At 38.8% G+C, this 24,446-nt stretch overlaps 1 protein-coding gene across 2 annotated transcripts; it reads left to right on the plus strand.

The window, feature by feature from the left end:
• Window positions 1–722: 722 nt before the first annotated feature.
• LOC311085539 (tripartite motif-containing protein 16-like) lies at window positions 723–23,291 on the plus strand. 2 transcript variants are annotated; one of them, XM_084118032.1, is made up of 7 exons: window positions 723–1,397; window positions 4,077–4,172; window positions 4,271–4,504; window positions 18,690–18,849; window positions 19,310–19,357; window positions 22,328–22,375; window positions 22,595–23,291. In XM_084118032.1, exons 1-7 carry the CDS (start codon window positions 825–827, stop codon window positions 23,116–23,118), a joined length of 1,683 nt encoding a protein of 560 aa, XP_083974158.1. In that variant the 5' UTR covers window positions 723–824; the 3' UTR covers window positions 23,119–23,291. The 2 variants fall into 2 exon arrangements, with proteins under 2 accessions (XP_083974158.1, XP_083974159.1); XM_084118033.1 differs by lacking the exon at window positions 19,310–19,357 and having other exon boundaries at window positions 751–1,397.
• The last annotated feature ends 1,155 nt before the right edge of the window (window positions 23,292–24,446 follow it).

Below are 24,446 nucleotides of genomic sequence, written 5' to 3' on the forward strand. Positions count from 1 at the left end.
CAATTATTTTAAAGTGTGTTAAAAGTTGTATTGTGAAAATAGGTAAAAACATGATACTTTAATAGGTAAAAGCATGATGCTGATAATATACTTTTAGTTTTAATATATTTAAAGATAGTAAAATTTGTGTTAGTATATTTGCAATGTACTATTGAAAAAGGGAATATATTTCAAATATATTCAGCCCAAACAGTAAACGCACAAGTTGTGTGTGTCATCCGGTGTCAAATATCTTGGACACGGACCCACACATTTCTTGAAGTGTTTTTCACAAGCCATGATACCTTTTGAAGATTCAGTTTGAAGCGTGCTAACTAATCAGTCCCTCAAGACGAAAAGAGGATGACATGTTCTCTAGGCGCCCCTTATAATATATATATATATAGATGCAGATGATTGCAGTGGCGTACAGGAGTCGTGATGACATGGGTCTGTTATTTGCACAAACATGTGGTCCTGTTTGGTATGGCAACTTGACTTGTCTAAAAGGTAAACAAGCTCTTTGCTGTTGCACACATATTATACACTGTGAATTTATTTTATTTTATATAATATATATATTTTTTTTCATGCTTCGTGCTTTGGTGTGCATAAATTTATTAATTAAATGGGCTCCTTGTATGTATAAAAAAGTGCACTTTAATGCAGCTTAGGAAATTGACTCTCCTTGACCAGGAATGAGGAAACAGCTTTAAGACACACCTGTTTTACACACGTCACTCAAACATAGAAGCAATAAACTATTTCGACTCAGTTCAGGGAAACAGAAACTAAAGTATTGTTGAGCTTTATGTGTTTGTGTCTCTCTGTATTCATGCAGTAAAATGGCAGAGGCCAGATTTTCTCAGGATGAGTTCATGTGTCCAGTGTGTCTGGATCTTCTGAATGATCCAGTGACCATCCACTGTGGACACAGTTACTGTAAGATCTGTATTACAGGCTGCTGGGATCAGGAGGATGAGAAGAGAGTCTACAGCTGCCCTCAGTGCAGACAGACCTTCAGTCCAAGACCTACTTTGGGCAAAAACACCATTCTGGCTGAACTGGTGGAGAAACTGAAGAAGACTAAACTTCCTGCTGACTGTTACGCTGGAGCTGGAGACGTGGAGTGTGACGTCTGTACTGGAAGAAAATACAAAGCCGTCAAGTCCTGTCTGGTGTGTCAGGAATCTTACTGTCAAACTCATTTTGACCGTCATCAGGAATATCACTCACGTAAGCCACACAAAGTGATTGATGCCACTGGACGATTGCAGGACATGATCTGCCGTAAACATGATAAAGAGCTAGAAATGTACTGTATCACTGATCAACAATACATTTGTGTGCTGTGTAAGGATTATGAACATAAAAAACACCAAACTGTATCAGCAGCAGCACAGAGGACTGAGAAACAGGTATGAACTTAAAGTGAAAAATGAAATGAAAATTCTCTCTTCTCTCAACGGTTTGACTTTCTTCTGTGGAATGTAAAATATGAAATTTTGAAGAACATCTCATCTATTTTAGTCACACATTCACAGTTTTAACCTCAAAAGGAGACAAAAAGAATCTAAACAACTTCAGTGGTTTTAAAAAAATAAGTCAGCTTAACTGTACTGAATGTGCACTTGTAGTGTTCCTCAATAGTTCCACCTATTGTTGGTGATTTTAATATACATGTAGATAACGAAAAAGATGCATTGGGATTGGCATTTAAAGACATTCTTAACTCTATTGGAGTTAGACAACACGTGTCAGGACCTACTCATTGTCGTAATCATACCCTAGATCTAATATTATCACACGGAATCAATGTCGATGCCGTTGAAATTCTGCAGCAGAGCGATGACATCTCAGATCATTATCAAGTCTCGTGTAAACTTCATTTAGCCAAGGCTGCAAAGCCGACTCAGTGTTACAAATATGTTAGACCTATCACTTCTGCCACTAAAGATTGCTTTATTAATAAACTTCCTGATCAGTTTCATCATCTCAGCATCCCGGATAGCTTAGAAGAACTCGATATTGCGACAGAAACTTTTAACTCTCTCTTTTCCAGCACTTTAGACACAGTTGCTCCATTGCACTTAAAGAAGATTAAAGAAAATAGTCCAACGCCGTGGTACAACGAGAACACTCGGGCCCTTAAGAGAGCAGCCAGAAAAATGGAGCGCAACTGGAAGAAAACAAAACTAGAGGTATTTCGCATTTCATGGAAAGAGAGCTCGATTGCATACAGAGAGGCCTTAAAAGCTGCTAGATCTGCTTATTTTTCAACCCTATTAGAAGAAAATAGACAAAACCCTAGGTATTTAATTGAAACAGTGGCTAAACTAATGAAAAAGAAAGCTTCAAGCCCAGAAGTTTCCAAGCAGCACAGCAGCAATGACTTTATGAAATTCTTCACTTTTATCACAGATTGATAACATCAGGGAGAAAATTATAACTATGCAACCATCTACTACAGTATTGCATCAGGGAATGCATTGTAGTCTCCCTAAGGAAATTCATTCATTGCAATAGGAGAGGAAGAATTTACTAAACTCGTTAAATCATCTAAATCGACAACATGTACTGTATGTTAGACCCCCCCCCTTACCTATCTACAGATAAAGCGTTGTCGGGATAATTCCGGTTATCCGGAGTTTGTTGAGGGTTGATTTGTAGGTAAGGACTACACGCCTGAGCACATATATTCAGAGCCGGACAATAACGGAGTACATTTACTTGAGTACAGTACTTAAGTACAATTTTGAGGGATCTGTACTTTACTCGAGTATCATTTTTGGGGAGTACTCATGACTTTACTCAAGTACATTTGAGAGGCAAATATTGTACTCTTTACTCCACTACATTTCTATCCATAACCGTGAGTACCCGTTACTTCTTCTAAAAAAAAAAAAAAAAAATGGAAAAAAGAAACATCTTGGAAACCCTCAATTTGTTGTTTCCCTCTCAAATGTGATTGGATTAAGCAGGCGCCACTGATTGGGACAGCCTATCAGCAATCACCTTCAGCTTTCCGCCAAAGTCAACTCCATGGTCAGATTTAGATAAGAGACGAAACCATGGACGAAACAATGGATGAAGACGCAGCAGGTCCATCCCGGGAGCGATATTTTTTTTTCCAGGATGGTAGGGGAAGACTGATGAATATTCATTAGGGAAGTCATCCCTGATTGGTCTTAACCCCAGTGACGGGTAGGTTTAGGGGCGGGGTTAGGGGTAGGTCATCAGACCAATCAGGGATGACTTCCCTAATGAATATTCATGAGTCTTCCCCTACCATCCTGGGGAAAAAAATATCACATCCCGGGAATGTGCCCGTGCCCCCACCTCGCCAGACTATTTCAATTTTCTGAACAAGTTAATGATAGTTTTCGCTTTGCTGTGTTTGCTGTGTTTACCAATGTAAGCACTGTGGCAGTAGTAATGCAATATTTAGAAAATGTACTCTTGCACTCTTGATACTCAAGTACTTTTAAAAACATGTACTTTAGTACTTTTACTTAAGTAGACATCTGACTGTAGTACTTTTACTTGTACTTGAGTAAAATTTAGCAAGGGGTATCTGTACTTTTACTCAAGTAATGAAGCTGTGTACTCTGTCCGCCTCTGCATATATTCAAACGCGCATACCTATAGACTGAACTCGTAATACGCATGTGCACGCCATCACAGGTTTTTAAATAACTTGAGAGTGTTCTGTTAAACGGTGTCGTGTTAGCGGCCCCTAAGTTAATAACTAATGATCGTTGCGACGGAAGTGAATCAATCAAAACTAACTTTAGCTGGACAATAACTTTATTCTAGAGCTGCTATAAAGCCAAAACAATCTCGGTTACTTTAATTTCCTATTATCAATGTAAAGCCGCTTTGGAACAATTTACATTGTTAAAAGCGCTATATAAATAAAGATGACTTGACTCAAATCTCAAATCTTTAAAAATGGGACTTGCAGATAATATAATGTTAATTACATAAAAGGCCACTAACGAGTAAAAGTAAATGAAATAATGCTGACACTTTGGCTTCATATTTGTTCATAATCTTTAGTTTTATGTGACATTTCCTGTTGTTGTTTTGACCTTTAGACTCAGCTGAAGGAGACTCAGATAAAGCTCCGTCAGAGAATCCAGCAGAGAGAGAAAGATCTTCAGCAGCTGAGAGAGGCTGTGGCGTCTCATAAGGTGAGTCTGGAGAAGAAGAGAAGTTTGAGACGTCTCAGTTAGGACTCTCCTCCTTCAATCCCACTGAACTCACTGTGTGATTGTGATGTGTGTAACAGCGCTCTGCACAGACAGCAGTGGAGGACAGTGAGAGGATCTTTACTGAGCTCATCCGCTCCATTGAGAGAAGCCGCTCTGAGGCGACGCAGTGGATCAGAGATCAGGAAAAGTCTGCAGTGAGTCGAGCTGAAGAACGACTGAAGCGACTGGAGCAGGAGATCAATGATCTGAGGAGGAGAGACGCTGAGCTGGAGCAGCTTTCACACACACAGCATCATATCCATTTCCTCCAGGTAACAGAGGTCTAAAATAACAGGATAATAGTGGACTTGAGCAAGATCCTGCTATGACAGGGAAACATTTCATGAGAACTGAATGACCTGTTGACTGAGATGTTGAAAGGGATTCAGTCAGATTCAGTCAAGGGGGTTGTGGTATCATATAATCCTCAGTCAGATTCTCATCTGATCATCTTCTTTTTAAAGAGACGACACATGCAAAGCCCAGCAAAATCTCATAGGAAACAATTTATCACTAACTAATTTCTTCTGTCATGATGAAATCAGTGAACTTGATGGCATTAATTTCCACCTAATTGGTTTTATCATCCAAACGATTTCCTAGAAAGTTCACATATAGACCCTTGTATTGAACTTAAAATCTTCAACGCATTTTTTAAAAAAAGATCTTGCAGATCATATAATATTATTAAAATATAAGGCCACTTAAGTGAGAGAGTTACGCCGGGAGCGGGGCTATGCCTCAACCAGTCACCTGACTTCTCAAAACCTTCTTATATTGGGCTGTCCCTTCCAGTGCTGTTTGTCTCGTTCTCTCGAAGTTCACTCACTACGAGTAGTGTTAACATATACCATGTGTCACTTTTGGGTTGATTTATGACCCCCTTGTCACTCATGATTGACAGGTAATCCATGTGTCAAGAAAACAGTGTCTCTGATTTACAGTGCCAAACTGACTGGTCATTTGTTGAATCCTGGGTAACTGGCTCCTTCCAGTCTGTTGGGGGTAAACTGTTGCTGATTGTATTTTCCTTTGATTGTTGGGGGTGCAATTCACCCAAGCAAGTATTACGCAATGTTGACACCCTGAGTGTCAAAATCTTTGTTGGTTGATCAATAGGGTAGCCTATATGTTAATTGAGTCAAAATATTTGAGTCAAGACATTCAGGAATACCATTACATCTACAAAACACTGGCTATATTCATTAAAATAATATGTCTGGAGATGTTTTAAGAACAGTGTGTGTGTGTGTGTGTGTGTGTGTGTGTGTGTGTGTGTGTGTGTTGCAAAACAACAAATTACATATTCTGAGTAAAATAAAACGCATAGGGATTTGAAACATTCAAACATTTATAATAAAAAAAAATTTTCGCCACAAAAAGCAATGAAAGTTGTCTCTTTTCTTTAAATAAAACTTTTACTTTATTTTATTTTTTAAAACAGACTGATGACCAGCATCTTTTATTAGAACTGTAGCCGAACAGTTTCCTCACATGAGTAAAACACAATTTTCACTTAGAAAACTTTTTAAATGTATGACCGAACCTTTTTTCTTTTGACAAACCTACATTTCAAATCATACCTGAGGTGTGTAACAACCACAAGGGATACATGTTGATTCCATGTTTCAGTGTACAGTGCAAACATGCAATATTCAAGAAATCTAATCTTACGGTAAATCTTTGTGAGGTCAGAACACAAAACTTTGTGTTGAGTGATCCAGACAAAGCTTCATGCTAGAAAATATCATGAAAGTCACTAGCCCTTCAACATCCAGCACAAAATTAAAGAGATGAGCTTAAAAAGAATATTGGGTAATATCAAGGTTCTATGGTTCTATTAAAGCGACACAATATATAGTTAGATATTTGTGTGTGTGTGTGTGTGTGTGTGTGTGTGTATAAATAGTTGTGCTAAACTCTTTGTGTGTATTTTTACACGCCAACATATTTTGTCAGGGGTGTGTCACACCACTCTGATGCAAAGTTTCACACTCGTGAATAACATACAAACATAATCTTTATACAGGAGTTACTGTATGTGTGTCCGAAATACCTGTAAAATTCAAAAGACCAAATCAGTAAGAAAAGAGGGCTCAGCATACATTGAAAAGTAACATTTATAATAAATACACAAAATCCATTCGTGAGCAATTGTGAAAGTTTGTAAATTTTGTTTTGTAAGTGATGTTTTTATCACTCCACATGTTTTTTAGTCACTTTATTCAGATAGCACTATTGTGTTTGTTGGACTCTTCTTTGAGAACTGTCAACATTCAGTGTTTATAGGAATAAATGCAAATTAAGAATTTAAGTGAAAGTCTTTCTGCTTGAGAGTGTTTGACTAAATTGATATTTCTTTTAGTGCAACTTTACAGCTATCTATGATTTCGGATTACACAAAGCATCAACACGAAAAGTAAGTTATTCTGTTTTACACTTAATCTGTTACAACTGAATCACATCTGACTATTGCACTGAGAGCTGCACATTCATTTAAGATTGAGGCTGGCAAACCCTGCAGATAAAATAAAAAAATGACGTGTGTAGAAATTCACCATGTAAATTCAAGACCCCAAATCAGTTACGCCATACAAACATCATTTATGATGCATACAGAATATAGAAAACTCAAATGATGAACAATTTGTTAGTTTGTTAAACGTTTGTAAATATGGTTTCGCAAATGACTTTTTATTACTCCACTAGATTTAGTCATCTTATTGAGATGACACTGTTCACATTTCTTTGTTTGTTGGTCTGTGTTTAGTTTTAGGTGAAACCGATGTTAGTTCATGCTATTCCACACATGGGAAAATGTGTGTGATGAACGCAGGCCTTTCATTTAAGAGGCTTTTTAAATATATGACTTTCTCTTTTTGACAAATCAGTATTTCATATTATATTATATTATACTTAATATTATATTAAGTTGTTTAACGTCCGCAGAATAGTTTATTTCAACAACCCGCTTAACATTAAAGATTATAGTTTTTCAATTGTTATCACCATCTTCTTTGACTCAAATAAAGTTACTATATGTGCTAAAAATCTTTGTAATGTTTTTTTTTTGCTCTTCTGTCAGATTTGTTAGAGGAACTATGCCACACTGTTGTAATGCAAACACATTAAGAACTATAAAGTTGCACGTCCTTGTAAAGACTATAGATAACATTCAAACATAATCGTTATACAGGAATTATGTTTGCACAAAAGTAAATTCAAGGTCAATTTGTGTAAGGCATATAGGAAAAAAGACAATTAGCCATAAAGAATACAGAATTCCTCGTTTATGTTGATACAGTATGTAAAATTATATTTTTCCACTAAACTATGTCACGCTTTACAATTAGTTTCTCTGTTTTTGTACAGTCTTTTGTACTACTCTCTGAGCGTGGTCAAATATGTTCATAGGAAGAATGAAAACATGAACAAATGCAGCATTTTGAGAATTAAATGTCAGTCCTTCTACATGACACTGGTTGAGACAAAACAAATGACATTTCTTTTAGGACATCTTTCTGGTCTGTCTACGCTGTGGGATCGCAAGACACACCGACCCAACATGAAAAGTGAGTTATGTCCTTTTTCTGTTACCTATTCAACCATTACACTTCAAACTTTTAGAACTATTACACTTAAAACTCTGCATTTCACCGCACAGTCATAGATACACAGTTCTTTTGTCTATGTCTCTAAACAACTGTTAAGTAAATGAAGTACAGTTGATAAGTAGTAATTTTAAGTGAAAGGTGGGATGATTCATGCCTTTTTTTGTATTATTCTGTCCACACCAATACTATGACACCAGTGTTTTAGGCGTCTGTCTTTTAGGTTTGATCCAGAAAACAGAACTTGTGTTTTATGGCTCAACATTTTGTTCTCCTTTTTAATGAAAACATGCAGTTGTAGTTCTCAACAGCAGAATACCAAAATGTCTTAGCATATTGTAAATTTCAATAGTTAGCTAGCAAATGCATGTGAACTGTTTATTACTGTGATAATTTTATATGTGAAACAAGCTCATCAGAGTTGAATTGGAACAGTTATTGTCCTGCATGTTTAACAGTGTTAGTGTTCTTACAAGTCACAACGTTTTCATTGTAGTGTGTTTCATTGTTCCAAAGTTCCATTGTTTCAAAGTTTCATTGTAGCATGTAACAGTTTGGAGACATTTGGGGGGGGATTTTATTTTATTGTATTATTATTTTATTGTATCGCTGCTTTGACACGTACCACACATCGGGTGTTGTGCCATCCCAGTTGAAAAAGTACCAATTTTTTTCCCCCACCAATACCAATAAAATCTCCATTTTTTGGGTTTATAAAAATGGCAAGTCTATGGCCGTCGAAAGCAGATAAGCACATTCGATGTATAATCTTCGTAAGGTTCCATAGCGCAGAGTTTGACTGTGTGTGTGTGACCCCTTTTCAAACACAAATCTTCCTACACGATCATCAGACATCAGAAAGTCCTGTTTCACAAAATCTTAATCTTCATGGAGAAACTCTGTCAAACTAATTTTCTGGCGTAGATAGTGAAGGTCTTCATCTGTTTAAGCTTGTTAACTGGTCAGTCCTGTTCAGCTGTTGCTGTTCTTGTCGGTGTTACACACATCTCTCTAGATGTTTCAGGAGTTTTTGGAGTAGCCATTGCAACACTAGAGTTGTAGAATGTCTGTTTTATTTATTTAATTACTATCCTAAATCTTATTTAAATACCAAATTCAGGAGGCTGGGCTGTGGGTGTCAAACGTCCAAGGATGTAATGCTCTAAGGATGTGACACCTTCAGTAGTCATAAAACACCACACTTAGGGAGATTAACCTGTTTTTTTTTCTTTTTTCTTCAAACAATAGTGATAAAAGTAATATGCTGGCAAATCGGTGTACACTGATGCACTGAATTTTGTTTTACACCATATTTGTGAAGGTCTCTGATAGACAGATGTCTTCATACCTTTGTTTTACTGTGTTTTTAAAAACATTACATAGATGTTTTATTACATTAAATATATAAGAGTTCCTTGTGCTGCATTCTACATCCACATACCACCCCAAAATTCATGGGAGCATTGTCTTATTTGAACAAGGAGAAGCCGAGAACACCTAGAGCTCACTAAAATTACAGCAGATTAGAGGAAACATTTGTTTTTCAAAGTTGCTTTGCAAAGTGTAAGGAAAACAGACACACACACGCACACGCACACACACAACTGTGCAATCACACGGTCAACAGTTTCTAAAACAGTTTGTTTCAGTAAAAGTACAAACAAAATCAAAGTAGCATGAAAATACAATAAAATAAAATCCCCCCCCAAATGTCTCCAAACTGTTACATGCTACAATGAAACTTTGAAACAATGGAACTTTGGAACAATGAAACACACTACAATGAAAACGTTGTGACTTGTGAGAACACTAGCACTGTTAAACATGCAGGACAATAACTGTTCCAATTCAACTCTGATGAGCTTGTTTCACATATAAAATTATCACAGTAATAAACAGTTCACATGCATTTGCTAGCTAACTATTGAAATTTACAATATGCTAAGACATTTTGGTATTCTGCTGTTGAGAACTACAACTGCATGTTTTCATTAAAAAGGAGAACAAAATGTTGAGCCATAAAACACAAGTTCTGTTTTCTGTATCAAACCTAAAAGACAGACGCCTAAAACACTGGTGTCATAGTATTGGTGTGGACAGAATAATACAAAAAAAGGCATGAATCATCCCACCTTTCACTTAAAATTACTACTTATCAACTGTACTTCATTTACTTAACAGTTGTTTAGAGACATAGACAAAAGAACTGTGTATCTATGACTGTGCGGTGAAATGCAGAGTTTTAAGTGTAATAGTTCTAAAAGTTTGAAGTGTAATGGTTGAATAGGTAACAGAAAAAGGACATAACTCACTTTTCATGTTGGGTCGGTGTGTCTTGCGATCCCACAGCGTAGACAGACCAGAAAGATGTCCTAAAAGAAATGTCATTTGTTTTGTCTCAACCAGTGTCATGTAGAAGGACTGACATTTAATTCTCAAAATGCTGCATTTGTTCATGTTTTCATTCTTCCTATGAACATATTTGACCACGCTCAGAGAGTAGTACAAAAGACTGTACAAAAACAGAGAAACTAATTGTAAAGCGTGACATAGTTTAGTGGAAAAATATAATTTTACATACTGTATCAACATAAACGAGGAATTCTGTATTCTTTATGGCTAATTGTCTTTTTTCCTATATGCCTTACACAAATTGACCTTGAATTTACTTTTGTGCAAACATAATTCCTGTATAACGATTATGTTTGAATGTTATCTATAGTCTTTACAAGGACGTGCAACTTTATAGTTCTTAATGTGTTTGCATTACAACAGTGTGGCATAGTTCCTCTAACAAATCTGACAGAAGAGCAAAAAAAAAACATTACAAAGATTTTTAGCACATATAGTAACTTTATTTGAGTCAAAGAAGATGGTGATAACAATTGAAAAACTATAATCTTTAATGTTAAGCGGGTTGTTGAAATAAACTATTCTGCGGACGTTAAACAACTTAATATAATATTAAGTATAATATAATATAATATGAAATACTGATTTGTCAAAAAGAGAAAGTCATATATTTAAAAAGCCTCTTAAATGAAAGGCCTGCGTTCATCACACACATTTTCCCATGTGTGGAATAGCATGAACTAACATCGGTTTCACCTAAAACTAAACACAGACCAACAAACAAAGAAATGTGAACAGTGTCATCTCAATAAGATGACTAAATCTAGTGGAGTAATAAAAAGTCATTTGCGAAACCATATTTACAAACGTTTAACAAACTAACAAATTGTTCATCATTTGAGTTTTCTATATTCTGTATGCATCATAAATGATGTTTGTATGGCGTAACTGATTTGGGGTCTTGAATTTACATGGTGAATTTCTACACACGTCATTTTTTTATTTTATCTGCAGGGTTTGCCAGCCTCAATCTTAAATGAATGTGCAGCTCTCAGTGCAATAGTCAGATGTGATTCAGTTGTAACAGATTAAGTGTAAAACAGTATAACTTACTTTTCGTGTTGATGCTTTGTGTAATCCGAAATCATAGATAGCTGTAAAGTTGCACTAAAAGAAATATCAATTTAGTCAAACACTCTCAAGCAGAAAGACTTTCACTTAAATTCTTAATTTGCATTTATTCCTATAAACACTGAATGTTGACAGTTCTCAAAGAAGAGTCCAACAAACACAATAGTGCTATCTGAATAAAGTGACTAAAAAACATGTGGAGTGATAAAAACATCACTTACAAAACAAAATTTACAAACTTTCACAATTGCTCACGAATGGATTTTGTGTATTTATTATAAATGTTACTTTTCAATGTATGCTGAGCCCTCTTTTCTTACTGATTTGGTCTTTTGAATTTTACAGGTATTTCGGACACACATACAGTAACTCCTGTATAAAGATTATGTTTGTATGTTATTCACGAGTGTGAAACTTTGCATCAGAGTGGTGTGACACACCCCTGACAAAATATGTTGGCGTGTAAAAATACACACAAAGAGTTTAGCACAACTATTTATACACACACACACACACACACACACACACACAAATATCTAACTATATATTGTGTCGCTTTAATAGAACCATAGAACCTTGATATTACCCAATATTCTTTTTAAGCTCATCTCTTTAATTTTGTGCTGGATGTTGAAGGGCTAGTGACTTTCATGATATTTTCTAGCATGAAGCTTTGTCTGGATCACTCAACACAAAGTTTTGTGTTCTGACCTCACAAAGATTTACCGTAAGATTAGATTTCTTGAATATTGCATGTTTGCACTGTACACTGAAACATGGAATCAACATGTATCCCTTGTGGTTGTTACACACCTCAGGTATGATTTGAAATGTAGGTTTGTCAAAAGAAAAAAGGTTCGGTCATACATTTAAAAAGTTTTCTAAGTGAAAATTGTGTTTTACTCATGTGAGGAAACTGTTCGGCTACAGTTCTAATAAAAGATGCTGGTCATCAGTCTGTTTTAAAAAATAAAATAAAGTAAAAGTTTTATTTAAAGAAAAGAGACAACTTTCATTGCTTTTTGTGGCGAAAATTTTTTTTTTTATTATAAATGTTTGAATGTTTCAAATCCCTATGCGTTTTATTTTACTCAGAATATGTAATTTGTTGTTTTGCAACACACACACACACACACACACACACACACACACACACACACACACACACACACACACACACACACACACACACACACACACACACAGTTGTTCTTAAAACATCTCCAGACATATTATTTTAATGAATATAGCCAGTGTTTTGTAGATGTAATGGTATTCCTGAATGTCTTGACTCAAATATTTTGACTCAATTAACATATAGGCTACCCTATTGATCAACCAACAAAGATTTTGACACTCAGGGTGTCAACATTGCGTAATACTTGCTTGGGTGAATTGCACCCCCAACAATCAAAGGAAAATACAATCAGCAACAGTTTACCCCCAACAGACTGGAAGGAGCCAGTTACCCAGGATTCAACAAATGACCAGTCAGTTTGGCACTGTAAATCAGAGACACTGTTTTCTTGACACATGGATTACCTGTCAATCATGAGTGACAGGGGGTCATAAATCAACCCAAAAGTGACACATGGTATATGTTAACACTACTACTACGGATTCAAAGATACAGATTAATCACCCGATTCGGATGACGATCGTTCTATTTCAATTCCACCCCATCAAGGATTATCTCGCATCTCACCACGAGCATTCTCGTCCAAAACTCACCAACTCGTTCCCAGACTCCCTCCGAGATCACCATACTCATATTAGACGCGGACACCAGCTTCATCGTTCTCCTCGCCAGCCACATCCCAAACACTCAATTTCCGTTAAACCTCCTCGGCGCTCCCACGGCCGCTGCGTGTCTACCAGATCCGAGGACAACATCAGGTACGGGCCCGCTGCTCGCCTTCAACACACTCTTAAAAGCAAAGGCATCCACTCCAATCGTTCCGATAACAAAACGAGATTAGTCTAATTATATGCAGCATGAGCATCCACCAAAACTTCTGTCAAACTGTCAGCGCTTCTGGCAACAGCAAGCCTTTCAAAAGGCCTGCCCAAATCGGTCCAATGACAGTTTCCGATAAGCGGGTTAAGGTTTATTGCGTGTTACTGTCTTTTCAGCGTGGCAAAGTCATTTAATTCCAATTCAACTTTTATCTGACTCCATTTTATCACGACCTCAAATTTAGGTTGGAATGCCAATTGGTTATTGGTCATTTATATAATAGTTTAACAGCACATTTGATTATTCTATCTAACTCTTTACTCTTATTATACTCGTTCATTCGGGTGCCAAAGTCGCACAGGGTCCTTACAGCGGCCTTTCATATTATGTGGGCCCACGATCAAAAACTCGTCAGTTTTTGGTCACTAAACAGAGGTAATTGGCTAATAATACCTTAGACGGTCGCATTCACGCTTACTCAATCAAAGATATTTTGTGTAGCCCCCATGGTTTGTACACTCTTGAATTAAAGTAACGTTTACTCGAGATATATGTACACTACTACAGATATAAGATAGATAATATTACTTATCTGATAGTAGCTTTAGTTTGGCCATGCATGATTTCCCATGTACACTTAACTAGAGTAACATTACATTAAACAGAGGTAAGACACACCCTATTTAGGTTGGTCGAGCAGCATTTTGCTGTCCTAAACGGAAATACCCCTTTTGTCTTTACAAAACCAAATATTAGCCGGAACTCTAAAATCGCAGTTGGCGTGCCCTATTCTCCACTCAAAACTGGAATCTGGTCTGTCACTAATCTGATGCAGATTTGTGAAAACAACGGATACAACATAATCTATTAGAGTTAATAATTTCAGAGTAAGTAAGAATAAATCCAAATGTAACAATTTATTATTAGTCAGGTAAATGTATCATGCCAATTACATAATCAATTCAAAGATCAATACATAACATCAAATGCTCAGAGATGAAGGGTAAAAGATGTACCTGACTCAGGAAATACATAATGCATTATGGGCCGATCTCATTACAAATCGCACTGAGCCTCTTGTGCGCTTTCTTTAAATACACAGACCGAGACTTCTGTCACATGGAAACATTTGATAACAATGGGAATTTGCATTCAGAGTTTACACCTTTTGAGAGCAGAATGTCATTTGCCTGGAAGACACACCCTCTTCTGTAAGCAAGTCTCTAAACTCTTTATTATTTATTTTACTACTCTAAACTTTATTACCTTTTGGTTTACTTCTGTGGAGAATGAGACCTTTGTACCAGTCGCACAGATATTTCAAATGATACCAAACATGTATAATACTGTATTATTATTCACATCAAGCCATATAGATTTTTGGGTGAATTTCAGGTGATCTCAGCATGAACGTGAATCGAGATGGGGGAGATGATTGACTCAGGGATGCTAGTTTCTCAAGAGAGAGTTCAAATGTTAATTTCCAGGAAGGTCCTTTGTCTTCTCTGGGAGTGGTCGTTCCTCAACCAGACTGCCCGGCATTTCCTAATTTCTCAAGTCTTACACATGCCACTCTCCGTCACCTGTGACGTCACAAGACATTCTCCTCCACAACAACCTCAGACTGCAGCTCTAGCTCCCCCTAGCGGCATCCAAGCTGTATTTCCACCGGCATTCACTCCATCTCGTCTTTCTCTAAGAATTCATCATTCTTTTCTTCTCTGTGCTCACAATTTGCTCAGAAACGCCAACCACATACATCCTTTCATCCCAACATCCATTCCTCTACATCTCCTTCAAACAATATATTTATACGTTTGCTCCGGTATTTCTCAATCTATTTATTTATCCACCCATCAATCCACTCCTCCCTCATCCCTCCATCCATTCATTCATCCACCCATTCTTCCATCCAGCCATCCGTCCATTCATCCCTCTCTCCATATCTCCATTCATCCATCCCTTCACCCATCCATCATCCATTGATCCCTTCATCCATTTCTCCATCCATTCAATTCAATTCACATTTATTTGTATAGTGCTTGTCACAAAACATATTGTTTCAAAGCAGCTTTACAGAAAAAGCTGTAAAGTCTACATTTACAATTTAGAGTGATCTGTTATCAGAGGTTATGTATTCTGAGATGTACATATACAAACCACACAAGTTAGCTAAAAATGTATTATTTTAAACAATGTAATAATTTAAGGCAGAAACAATGAGCTCATCGAAGTAATGAATACAAGTTTGTTAACAAACGATTATGACATATAGAAATCGTAGCATTGGTTCCATCCATCCAGGAAATCAATGGAAAGAGAAGTGTAGTGTGACCGCGCTTATCTCTTCAGTCCAGATACATCATCCAGCGCCCCAAGGAATTCTACTTCACGTGGGCCAATCTGGACTCCTTCAACCTCCATTTCTATTTAACTGGTCTATCTTTTCCCCCCTCACTCCCTTCTCCACCCCTACCCCTACCCCTCCGCCCTTCCTTTTAAGAAATTACGCTTACAAATTAAGTTGCTGTTCACAGCAATACGGCCTCGGTTTACTCTGATATTTCTCAAACAGCTAACTGTTCAGTCCAGAAACCTTCCAGTCCCCAAGCAATTATACCTCATAAGGGCCAATCTGGACTTCTTCAACCAGTCTATACTTTCCCCTCCCTCCCCCTCCCCCAACAGCCTTACATCCTAACATCCAGCAACATCCCATACTATAGCCACTGCAGAGCCACCTACCCGGCCATCTTCAGCAGTCCATCGCCCTCCTTCCTTTTCAGCTGCTATGCTCACAAATTTAGCTGCCATTTACAACAATACAATACAATACAATACCTGGTTACTCTGATATCTTAAAACGTGCCTATCCACACAGATTTCTGGTGCTTTTTTGTAGTCCTCCGGAAGAGCGGACTAACCTCACCTTCGGTTGCAGAAGCAGCCTTAAGATCTTCGACTCCCTTTCAGAAGCACTATACTGGATTCTCTTCAACAATCACAGACTTCCTTACATCCTCCACCTTCTCGACAAATTATAATCGTCACACCTCTCCATTATCAGAGAAGAAAACCTCTGCATCACTCTGCTTTTCTTTAACTTCCTATAGATAAACGCACAAGCGATACAGTTGCAATCAAACTTATTCAACCCCCATTGCAAATCAGGTTTATTGGCAAAATTTACAGACTTTCAGCTGTTTGCAATGAACAAATCAAACAAAAGTAATTGAAATAGCTAAACACAACACATTTTTCAAGTGGTTTCCCCACATTTAACTGAAAATGCAACTTTTAATGACTTCTGCCATTTCAAAATTATTCAACCCCCTTAATAGAATCCCTCACAACAGCACAAATCTGCAAAAAAGGTGTTGTCTCAACCACACCTGATGCAACTAATCAAGGGCTTCATTAGTTGCACCAGGTGTGCTTAAGCTAGAACACACAAAATATCTGAACTGGCTAGGTTTGTTGAGATTGACGTTTGACTGCAAGTTAGAAATATGGCAAATAAGTCAAAAGAATGGTCCAAAAAGTTAAGAGAAGGTATAATCGCCCTTCACAAACAAGGAACAGGATACAAAAAGATAGCGAAAGCACTAAATGTTCTTAGAGATACAGTTGGAAGGATAGTTTACAAGTTCAAAGTTAAAGGAACAGTTGTTACACTTCCTCGATGGGGCAGAAAAAGGAAGCTATCAAACGGCTGCAACCAGATTTCTGAGAAGACAGGTTCAGAAAAACCCTCGAGTGACTGCAAAAGACCTGCAGCAAGACTTGGTGGCAACAGCTCCTGAGGTTTCAGCTGCACGGCAAGGCGAGTACTAATCGCATGCCAGAACACCAAGACGTGCACCACTACTGACCCAAAAGCACAAGAAAAGTCATCTCCAATTTGCTCAAAATCATATAAATGAGCCACAGAAGTTTTGGTGTTCTGTTCTGTGGGGCGATGAAACTATATTTTCTACCTTATGGATCAGTGGTATGTCTGAAGGACAAAGAGAATTAAGCATATTCTGAAATGAACTCTCTATCTGCTGTTAAGCATGGTGGGACTTGCTCTGTGGCTGCTTTGCATCCTCTACCACTGGAAACCTGCTGCGTGTGGAAGGCTAGATGGATTCATTGAAGTATATCAGGAAATCCATGGAGAAAACGTCATGACCGTTGCCACCAAGACATGGTTGCAGAAGTAGTCCTGGAAGATTCTACAGTGGCCATCACAGTCGCCTGACTTGAACCCCATAGAAAATCTCTGGTGGGATTCAGTGAGGTGTCTCACCAAATCACCCTCCTTGCTGTGTGAAGCGAGGAAGAGGTGTGCTTGTTTTGAATGTCGTAATGACGTAGTGCTGCTCCTCTTATACTGAGGGCTGGGGTAGCCACTCCCAGACACTACGTCATGTCTGCCAGCCAATTGGGGCTGGCGTAATGTAATAGGACTTCTGAGGAATCCGCGGAAGGGGCATATCCCATAGTGAGACACCTCACTTAATGCTATCAGAGAACCGGGGTTACGCAAGTAACCTATTGTTTTGTTGTTTACTTGGAGACCGTTTTCAAAAACTTGCACTTTGAAACCCATTTTCAAAGCTTTGCTTTTTCATGCATCCAAAACGCCTTTGTCATGTAAATGAGCGGCCAAAACGCATTAAAAGTTTTATCTTTTTAGTTGAAAATGGTGTGTAAACAGCCCCTTAAAGCGGGCGTACATGGTGCGATTTTTGCTGTTTTTACGAGATTGCAGATGATTTTTTTTTCACTCGGGAGAAATCGGTTATGCTCTATACCTAAGGTCTATACCTCAGTGGCAGCAACCATACAGCGTGCGCAATCTGCGCATACACACACTTTTCTCTCTCTCTCTCTCTCTCTCTCAACAAAAGTTTTTATGTTGAAAGGAATGGTTACTGCTCTCTGCTTTTCAACAAATCATTTGCACACACATTTCTGTCATTTTTTTATCTGAAGCTATAGTTGCCTGCAACATTGAAAGCTCCGGTCTTTGTATTTAACGCGAAAGCTCACGTGATTGAAACCCATAGGATAAAATTTGTGCAGGACAGTCGTGCCGTGTACCAGCTGCTTTGACGCGTTTATCAGGTTATACTGACTCGTAACGTGTGCAATATCTCAAGACCTCCCGAGTGTCCGAACTCGCATCGCTGTACACCCGCCTTTAGTGTTTGTTGGTTCTCGTTAACGTGTGTTTAACTTTTGAGTTTTTATCCCTGTTTCCAGAATATTGTTATTAAAGTCTATCTCCTAGTATTATTCCTCATCTTCGTGTGACTCAATACCACATGCAGAGACAATAGTAAAGTAATTATGAAATTACATTTAAAGATGTAAATTTACATTTAAATAAGTAAATAATTTGATTTCTGTTTTCTGTAGAGTTTCCAGTCTCTCTCAGCACCTCCTGAATCTACAGATGTAAATGATGTTCCCTTCAGTTCTCTCTCCTCTTTTGATGGTGTGAGAGAATCTGTCCGTCAGCTGAAAGTCAAACTGGAGGATTTCCACAAAGAGGAGCTCAAGAAGATCTCTGACAGAGGTAAAGTCCTGGGCCTCGTTTATAAACACATGTATAGAATGATCCGAAATGTGAATGTTCAACAATTTAAGGAATGTTACTATAATTTATAAAACATCCATATAAACAATCATTTTTCGTAATGTTCGTAAATGCATCACAGTTCAGCTAAAATTCAAGTCCATAGTGAATAAGTACATCAACTTCACCTACAGAGCGGCCACAAAAATCCCTGGATGGTTTAGCACTCATCATCATGGACAAGCATATTCATATATATTGATGTAGGAAGAAATCCATGGAATTTAGGATCAAATCATATGTGTTTTATAAATGAGGCCCCTGGAGATTCATTTGCTCTCAGAAATGAGTCCAGCATCGTCTAATATTATGAAGAACATCACATTAGAAATGTATAGAGATGGATGAATTTTATCTTTTCATTTCTCTTCACACTGTTCATGTCTGTTTATTTCCACAGTCAAATTCACCAACATTAATCCCAAAACCAGGAATGACTTCCTTAAATGTAAGTCAAGAAAACTAGCAGACAAACTCACTGAGTGTGTTCATGTTCTTCCTGTTGAAGGTGAAAGAAACCAGTCCTGGGCCTCCATGGAATTTAGGATTAAATCCAATATATGTGTCAAGTCAAGTCACCTTTATTTATATAGCGCGTTTTAAAATACAGATTGTTTCAAATTTAGCCTTGATTATTACATACACCCTGTGATGCACTCTTGGACACATCATCAGTGATAGTACCTGGGGTCATAGGGGGTTTCGGGCCTTTCAACTTCAGACCCCCTCACCCAGGCGACCCGACCGAGAGTGATCAGTTCTCGGCCTGTGTCCAAGAAGCGTTCGCCCACTGTTTGTCCCTCCTGATCCACAGCCATCGTGAGGCTTTTTCTGCAGCCTCTGACGCTGCACTGATGGCTCTTCTCTTGCGTGCTCCTGATTCCCAGGAGGCTGTAGGCCCTGCAGTGTGACCTTCCTGCAAAGCCCCTTCCCCCAACCTCGATGGGCAAGCACTGAGCACGCCACCCCGTCTCCGACACTCCTCCACCAGCTCCGCATATTTCTCCCTTTTCCTTTCAGTCGCTTCCTCCATCCTCTCCTCCCAGGGCACTGTTAGCTCCAACAAGATAACCTGCTTTGATGTTACTGAGAGCAGAACCATGTCAGGTCTAAGGCTGGTCTCCACTATGTCTCGAGGGAACTTAAGTTGCTTTCCCAGGTCCACCCTTAGCTGCCAGTCCTCCGCTGTTCCCAGCAGGCCTGTCTGAACTGTCTGTCTTGGTGGTTGTAAACGCTTGCTCTGATTGATGGCAGTAGTGATGGACTTAGCAACCACCTTCAGCACTTGGTCATGGCGCCAGAGGTAGCGGCCTTCCCCAAGTGCTTTAGGACAGCTGCTGAGGATATGTTCCAGCGATCCTCTTCCCTGGCACAAGGTACATGCCGGAGTCTCAACTTTGCCCCAACAAAAGAGATTGGATGGACTGGACAGGGTGTCGTAAACAGACTGAATGAGAAATTTGATGCGATAGGGCTCAGCCCTCCACAGCTCTGCCCATGAAATCTTTCTCTCCTTGGCATCTTCCCATCCGGTCCATGCGCCCTGTTGCCTCAATCCCACCATCTGGCTTGCACGCTGCTCCTCGATCCCAGCCCTCACTTCTTTTTGGACCAGGTCCCGCCTTTCCTTACCCTTCAGTTTGTTATAATGGGTTATTGGGGTGCTTCCCAGTCCTGCACGGCCAATAGCCACGGGACCCACCAATTCCTTATGACGCAGCCGTGATTCTGCCTGGTCCACCGCCTCATGTGCCCTCCACTTTCTGCCAGTCCTGACCTCAATGCCAGCTTGAGATACTCTTGGGTCCTTGGAATCCTTGTACTGAAGCACCTCCCTTGCTCTGGTAACCATGACCTCCTCGCTGAGGCTGTTGATCAGTAGCGTTAGCTTGTTCTTCTTGCCATAGAAGGCAATGCTGCTCAGAATTCTGACAAGCCCAACCACCGTCGAAGGTAATTGCTCACCCTCCTCTCAAATCCTTCCATGGTGGAAATTGGAAATTCGTACACCAACAATGGCCACAATATCCTAGGTAGGATTCCATGTTGGTATAACCAAGCTTTGAATTTCCCCAGTAGGCCTGACTTGTCAACTGTAGTCAGCCAGCTCTCCAGTTGTTGAAATCTAGACGCACACTAGCGGCATCAAATTTTATTTTGCAGGCAGTGTTGTCTAGCAACTCTCCATTGGCTTGCAAGCTGGAAAAACCAAACTCTAGTCAGGCCAATCACATCGTGTATAGAGTCGGTGGGCGGGCTTAACATAATGACGGCAGAGTTGCGACGGTTCCGTGCGAATTCCCTGCTACTTGAAAACAAAGAAGAGCTGCTGCTGCTGGCGAACAGCGGCCTTTCGGCTTTGGCTGCGACTCTGGAAGACTTGGAGTAAAGCTTTTCTTTGAGAAAAAAAAAAACAAAGAACGGCACTGAAGTCATTCTTAAAAAAGGTAGATGTGTTCAGAGTTTTGCCGACCGGACATGGCAAAAGTTTGATCTATCAACTAGCTCCGCTGGTGGGAAAATGCTCTGGTTGGTTGTAGCGCTATCCTAGTGCGAGCAGAGGGAATTTGAAAGACAACCGTTTTTCCAATCCCTCGGATTGAGCCCTGCCGATGGTGTGTTCCCAGACCCAACATCTTGATGTGGGTCTGACTTGTCAGGCTATTTTCAAATTAGCTTTACAGAGATAACAGGACAATAATGCAACAAAGTTTGTTTCTTGAAGAAAATAGAGTCATAGTCAAGCTTAAGTAGCTTCAGTGATAGTTCATTTTTGTTGTAAAAAAAAGTTATTCTTTTAGTTAATTTATCTATACAGCCGCTCTGGAGAAAACCGTGATATCATCGTCCAGCTCAGTTCAGTTTTCATTTAATGGTGTTAATGCAGGCAGATCATTAATATTGTTGAATATTAAATTAAAGGCTACAAAGGTGACAGTGGCAAGGAACCAAAACTACATCAGCTGACAGAATGGAGTCACCTGATGAACGAACGAACGAACGAACGAACGGTGTATGGTTATAATTCAGGCAGGATTATAGGTCAGAAGTCAGATTGGTTTGGAACAATCAGAATATTATCCAGTTCTGGTTGAAGATCAGAGTCACGCCGGTAGGGAGATGGGTTTGTTGAGGATCAGTGCCGATGGCTGTCATGTCGATGAGGCCTTCACAGGGGAGAGTCTAGTTGACACAATCTTTGCTGACACTTCAGGGATGCGTTGTGGTCGTGTCTAGGCGCAGATCTGGTCTGTATACGGCCCGGATCCGGCTGATTACAGTAAACCAACATCCAAAGTCCAATGAAGTCCAACATCATCTAATGTAATGTAGAACATCATATTAGAAATGTGTGGAAATGGATGAATTTTATTGTATCATTTCTCTTCACACTGTTCATGTCTGTTTATTTCCACAGTCACATTCACCAACATTAATCCCAAAACCAGGAATGACTTCCTACAATGTAAGTCACCAAGAAAACGAGCAGAAAAACTCACTGTGTTCATGTTCTTCCTGTAGAAAGAACCATAATTTATGAGTTTAATAATTGATAATTTAAACGATTATCAGCTGTACTGAGACACTGCTGATACACTGAATACTAAGTCATGAAGAGTTCAGCTACATTAAAAGATCAGACAGATTCATAATTCCTGATTTTGATGTGTTTTCTCTCCATCAGATTCCCATCAGCTCACTCTGGATCTGAACACAGTGTATAAACACCTCCGTCTGTCTGAGAGGAACAGAGTGATTACTAACACTGACACAGTCCAGCCGTATCCTGATCATCCCGACAGATTTGATTATTGGCCACAGGTGTTGTGTAGAGAGAGTGTGTGTGGACGCTGTTACTGGGAGACTGAGTGGAGTGGGAATAGTGGTGTGTGTATATCAGTGTCATATAAGAGCATCAGCAGGAAGGGACAGGGTTATGAGTGTTTATTTGGAGGGAGTGATCAGTCCTGGAGTTTGCACTGCTCTTCCTCTAGTTACTCATTCAGACACAATAAGAAAGTGACTGATCTTCTTGCAGTGTCCATCAGCCGTAGAATAGGAGTGTATGTGGATCACAGTGCAGGAACTCTCTCCTTCTACAGCGTCTCTGACACAATGAGCCTCATCCATACAGTCCAGACCACATTCACTCAGCCACTCTATCCTGGGTTTTATGTTTGTTCTGGATCATCAGTGAAACTGTGTTGATGCCTCAGAATAGACTGTAGAGAGATTTTGCCCATAATTGCTTGATAAATCAGCAACAGTGAGATGTTGTAGAGTCTCTTATTTTCTCTTTATCACATTATTATTACAGCTGAACTTCTGTCACTGAAATAATGTCAGAATAAATGTGTGTAATAAATCCTCATAGAGACAGTAAGATCAGTGTGTGTGTGTGTGTTTGTCAATCTAATTTCACAGCTGTCAATTGTTTATAGGTGTTTTTAACAGTCAGGTGAATGTTCTGAGTAAATGTTATATATCAAATTAAACAAGACAATCTGCTGATTCGGTTGATTTCAGTTCTGCCATTTAATATTCATTCACCTGATCAAATAAGCGAAATGTTGATTTTTCTAGCTCAAAATTATAATGTTTTGTCCAAAGACTTTACTCGTTTAGTGTCACCTTACAGATGCACATGAGGATGAGAACAGAAAAATGCAAATAATGCTTTCAGTTTACAAACTACAAACACAGACTTACCAGAACCAGATTTAAAACCATTTAAACCAGTTTATGAAATATTTGCTGAACATATGAGACACAATGTGTTTTTCAGGTTGACTATTTACTTGTGATCAAGAACAGCTTTTGATTTGATGATTTGTGCAGCAATCTTTTCTGTCCTGAGGGTTGTTCCATAAAAGACGCTTAGAAAAGCGGGGATTAAACTCCAAAACCGGACTTGAATGAGCCTAACAAATAAGTTGGGGCTAAAGTGGTTCCATAAAAGGTAATTGAAGTTCACGCAATCTCACTAATTTGATCCAGGTTTATCAAGTCTAGATAATTGCGTGTGCACGCGTTTCTGAAGCAGCCCTAGAGGTCGATCGTGGATCAAATCGATCCACCATCAAACAGCGTATATTTTATGCTGTTTTCCCCCCCCCCTCAGTGCAAAACTTACATTTTACAGTTATATTCTCCATCTGTAAATGTTAGAAAGTCATGCAAATGTATCCATTTTGCTGCTAATCTTCATATTGAACGAGCGCTGCTGCGCGCATGCGCGCCAAATAGGAGCGCAATAATTCTGACTAAAATATACATTTTGCTTGGAAAATTAATACGCGATATTTTATAACACTAGAAATATCTTCTAATTATAATAATTTATCTTTAGGATGTTGGATACGTTGCAGTGAATTTCTAGCGAACAGAAGTACTTCAGTGAACAGAAGTAGCCTAATTCAGGGAAGTTTATTTTAAGAAACTAAATATATAAAGATACAAAATATAGTTTTGGGTATAGGACCTATGCTACTTAATAAAGATGATGTATACTTATTTAGAATGCTGAGAATTACAGC

The sequence above is a fragment of the Abramis brama genome (genome assembly GCF_963993115.1).
Source record: "Abramis brama genome assembly, chromosome: 6".
NCBI lineage: Eukaryota > Metazoa > Chordata > Actinopteri > Cypriniformes > Leuciscidae > Abramis > Abramis brama.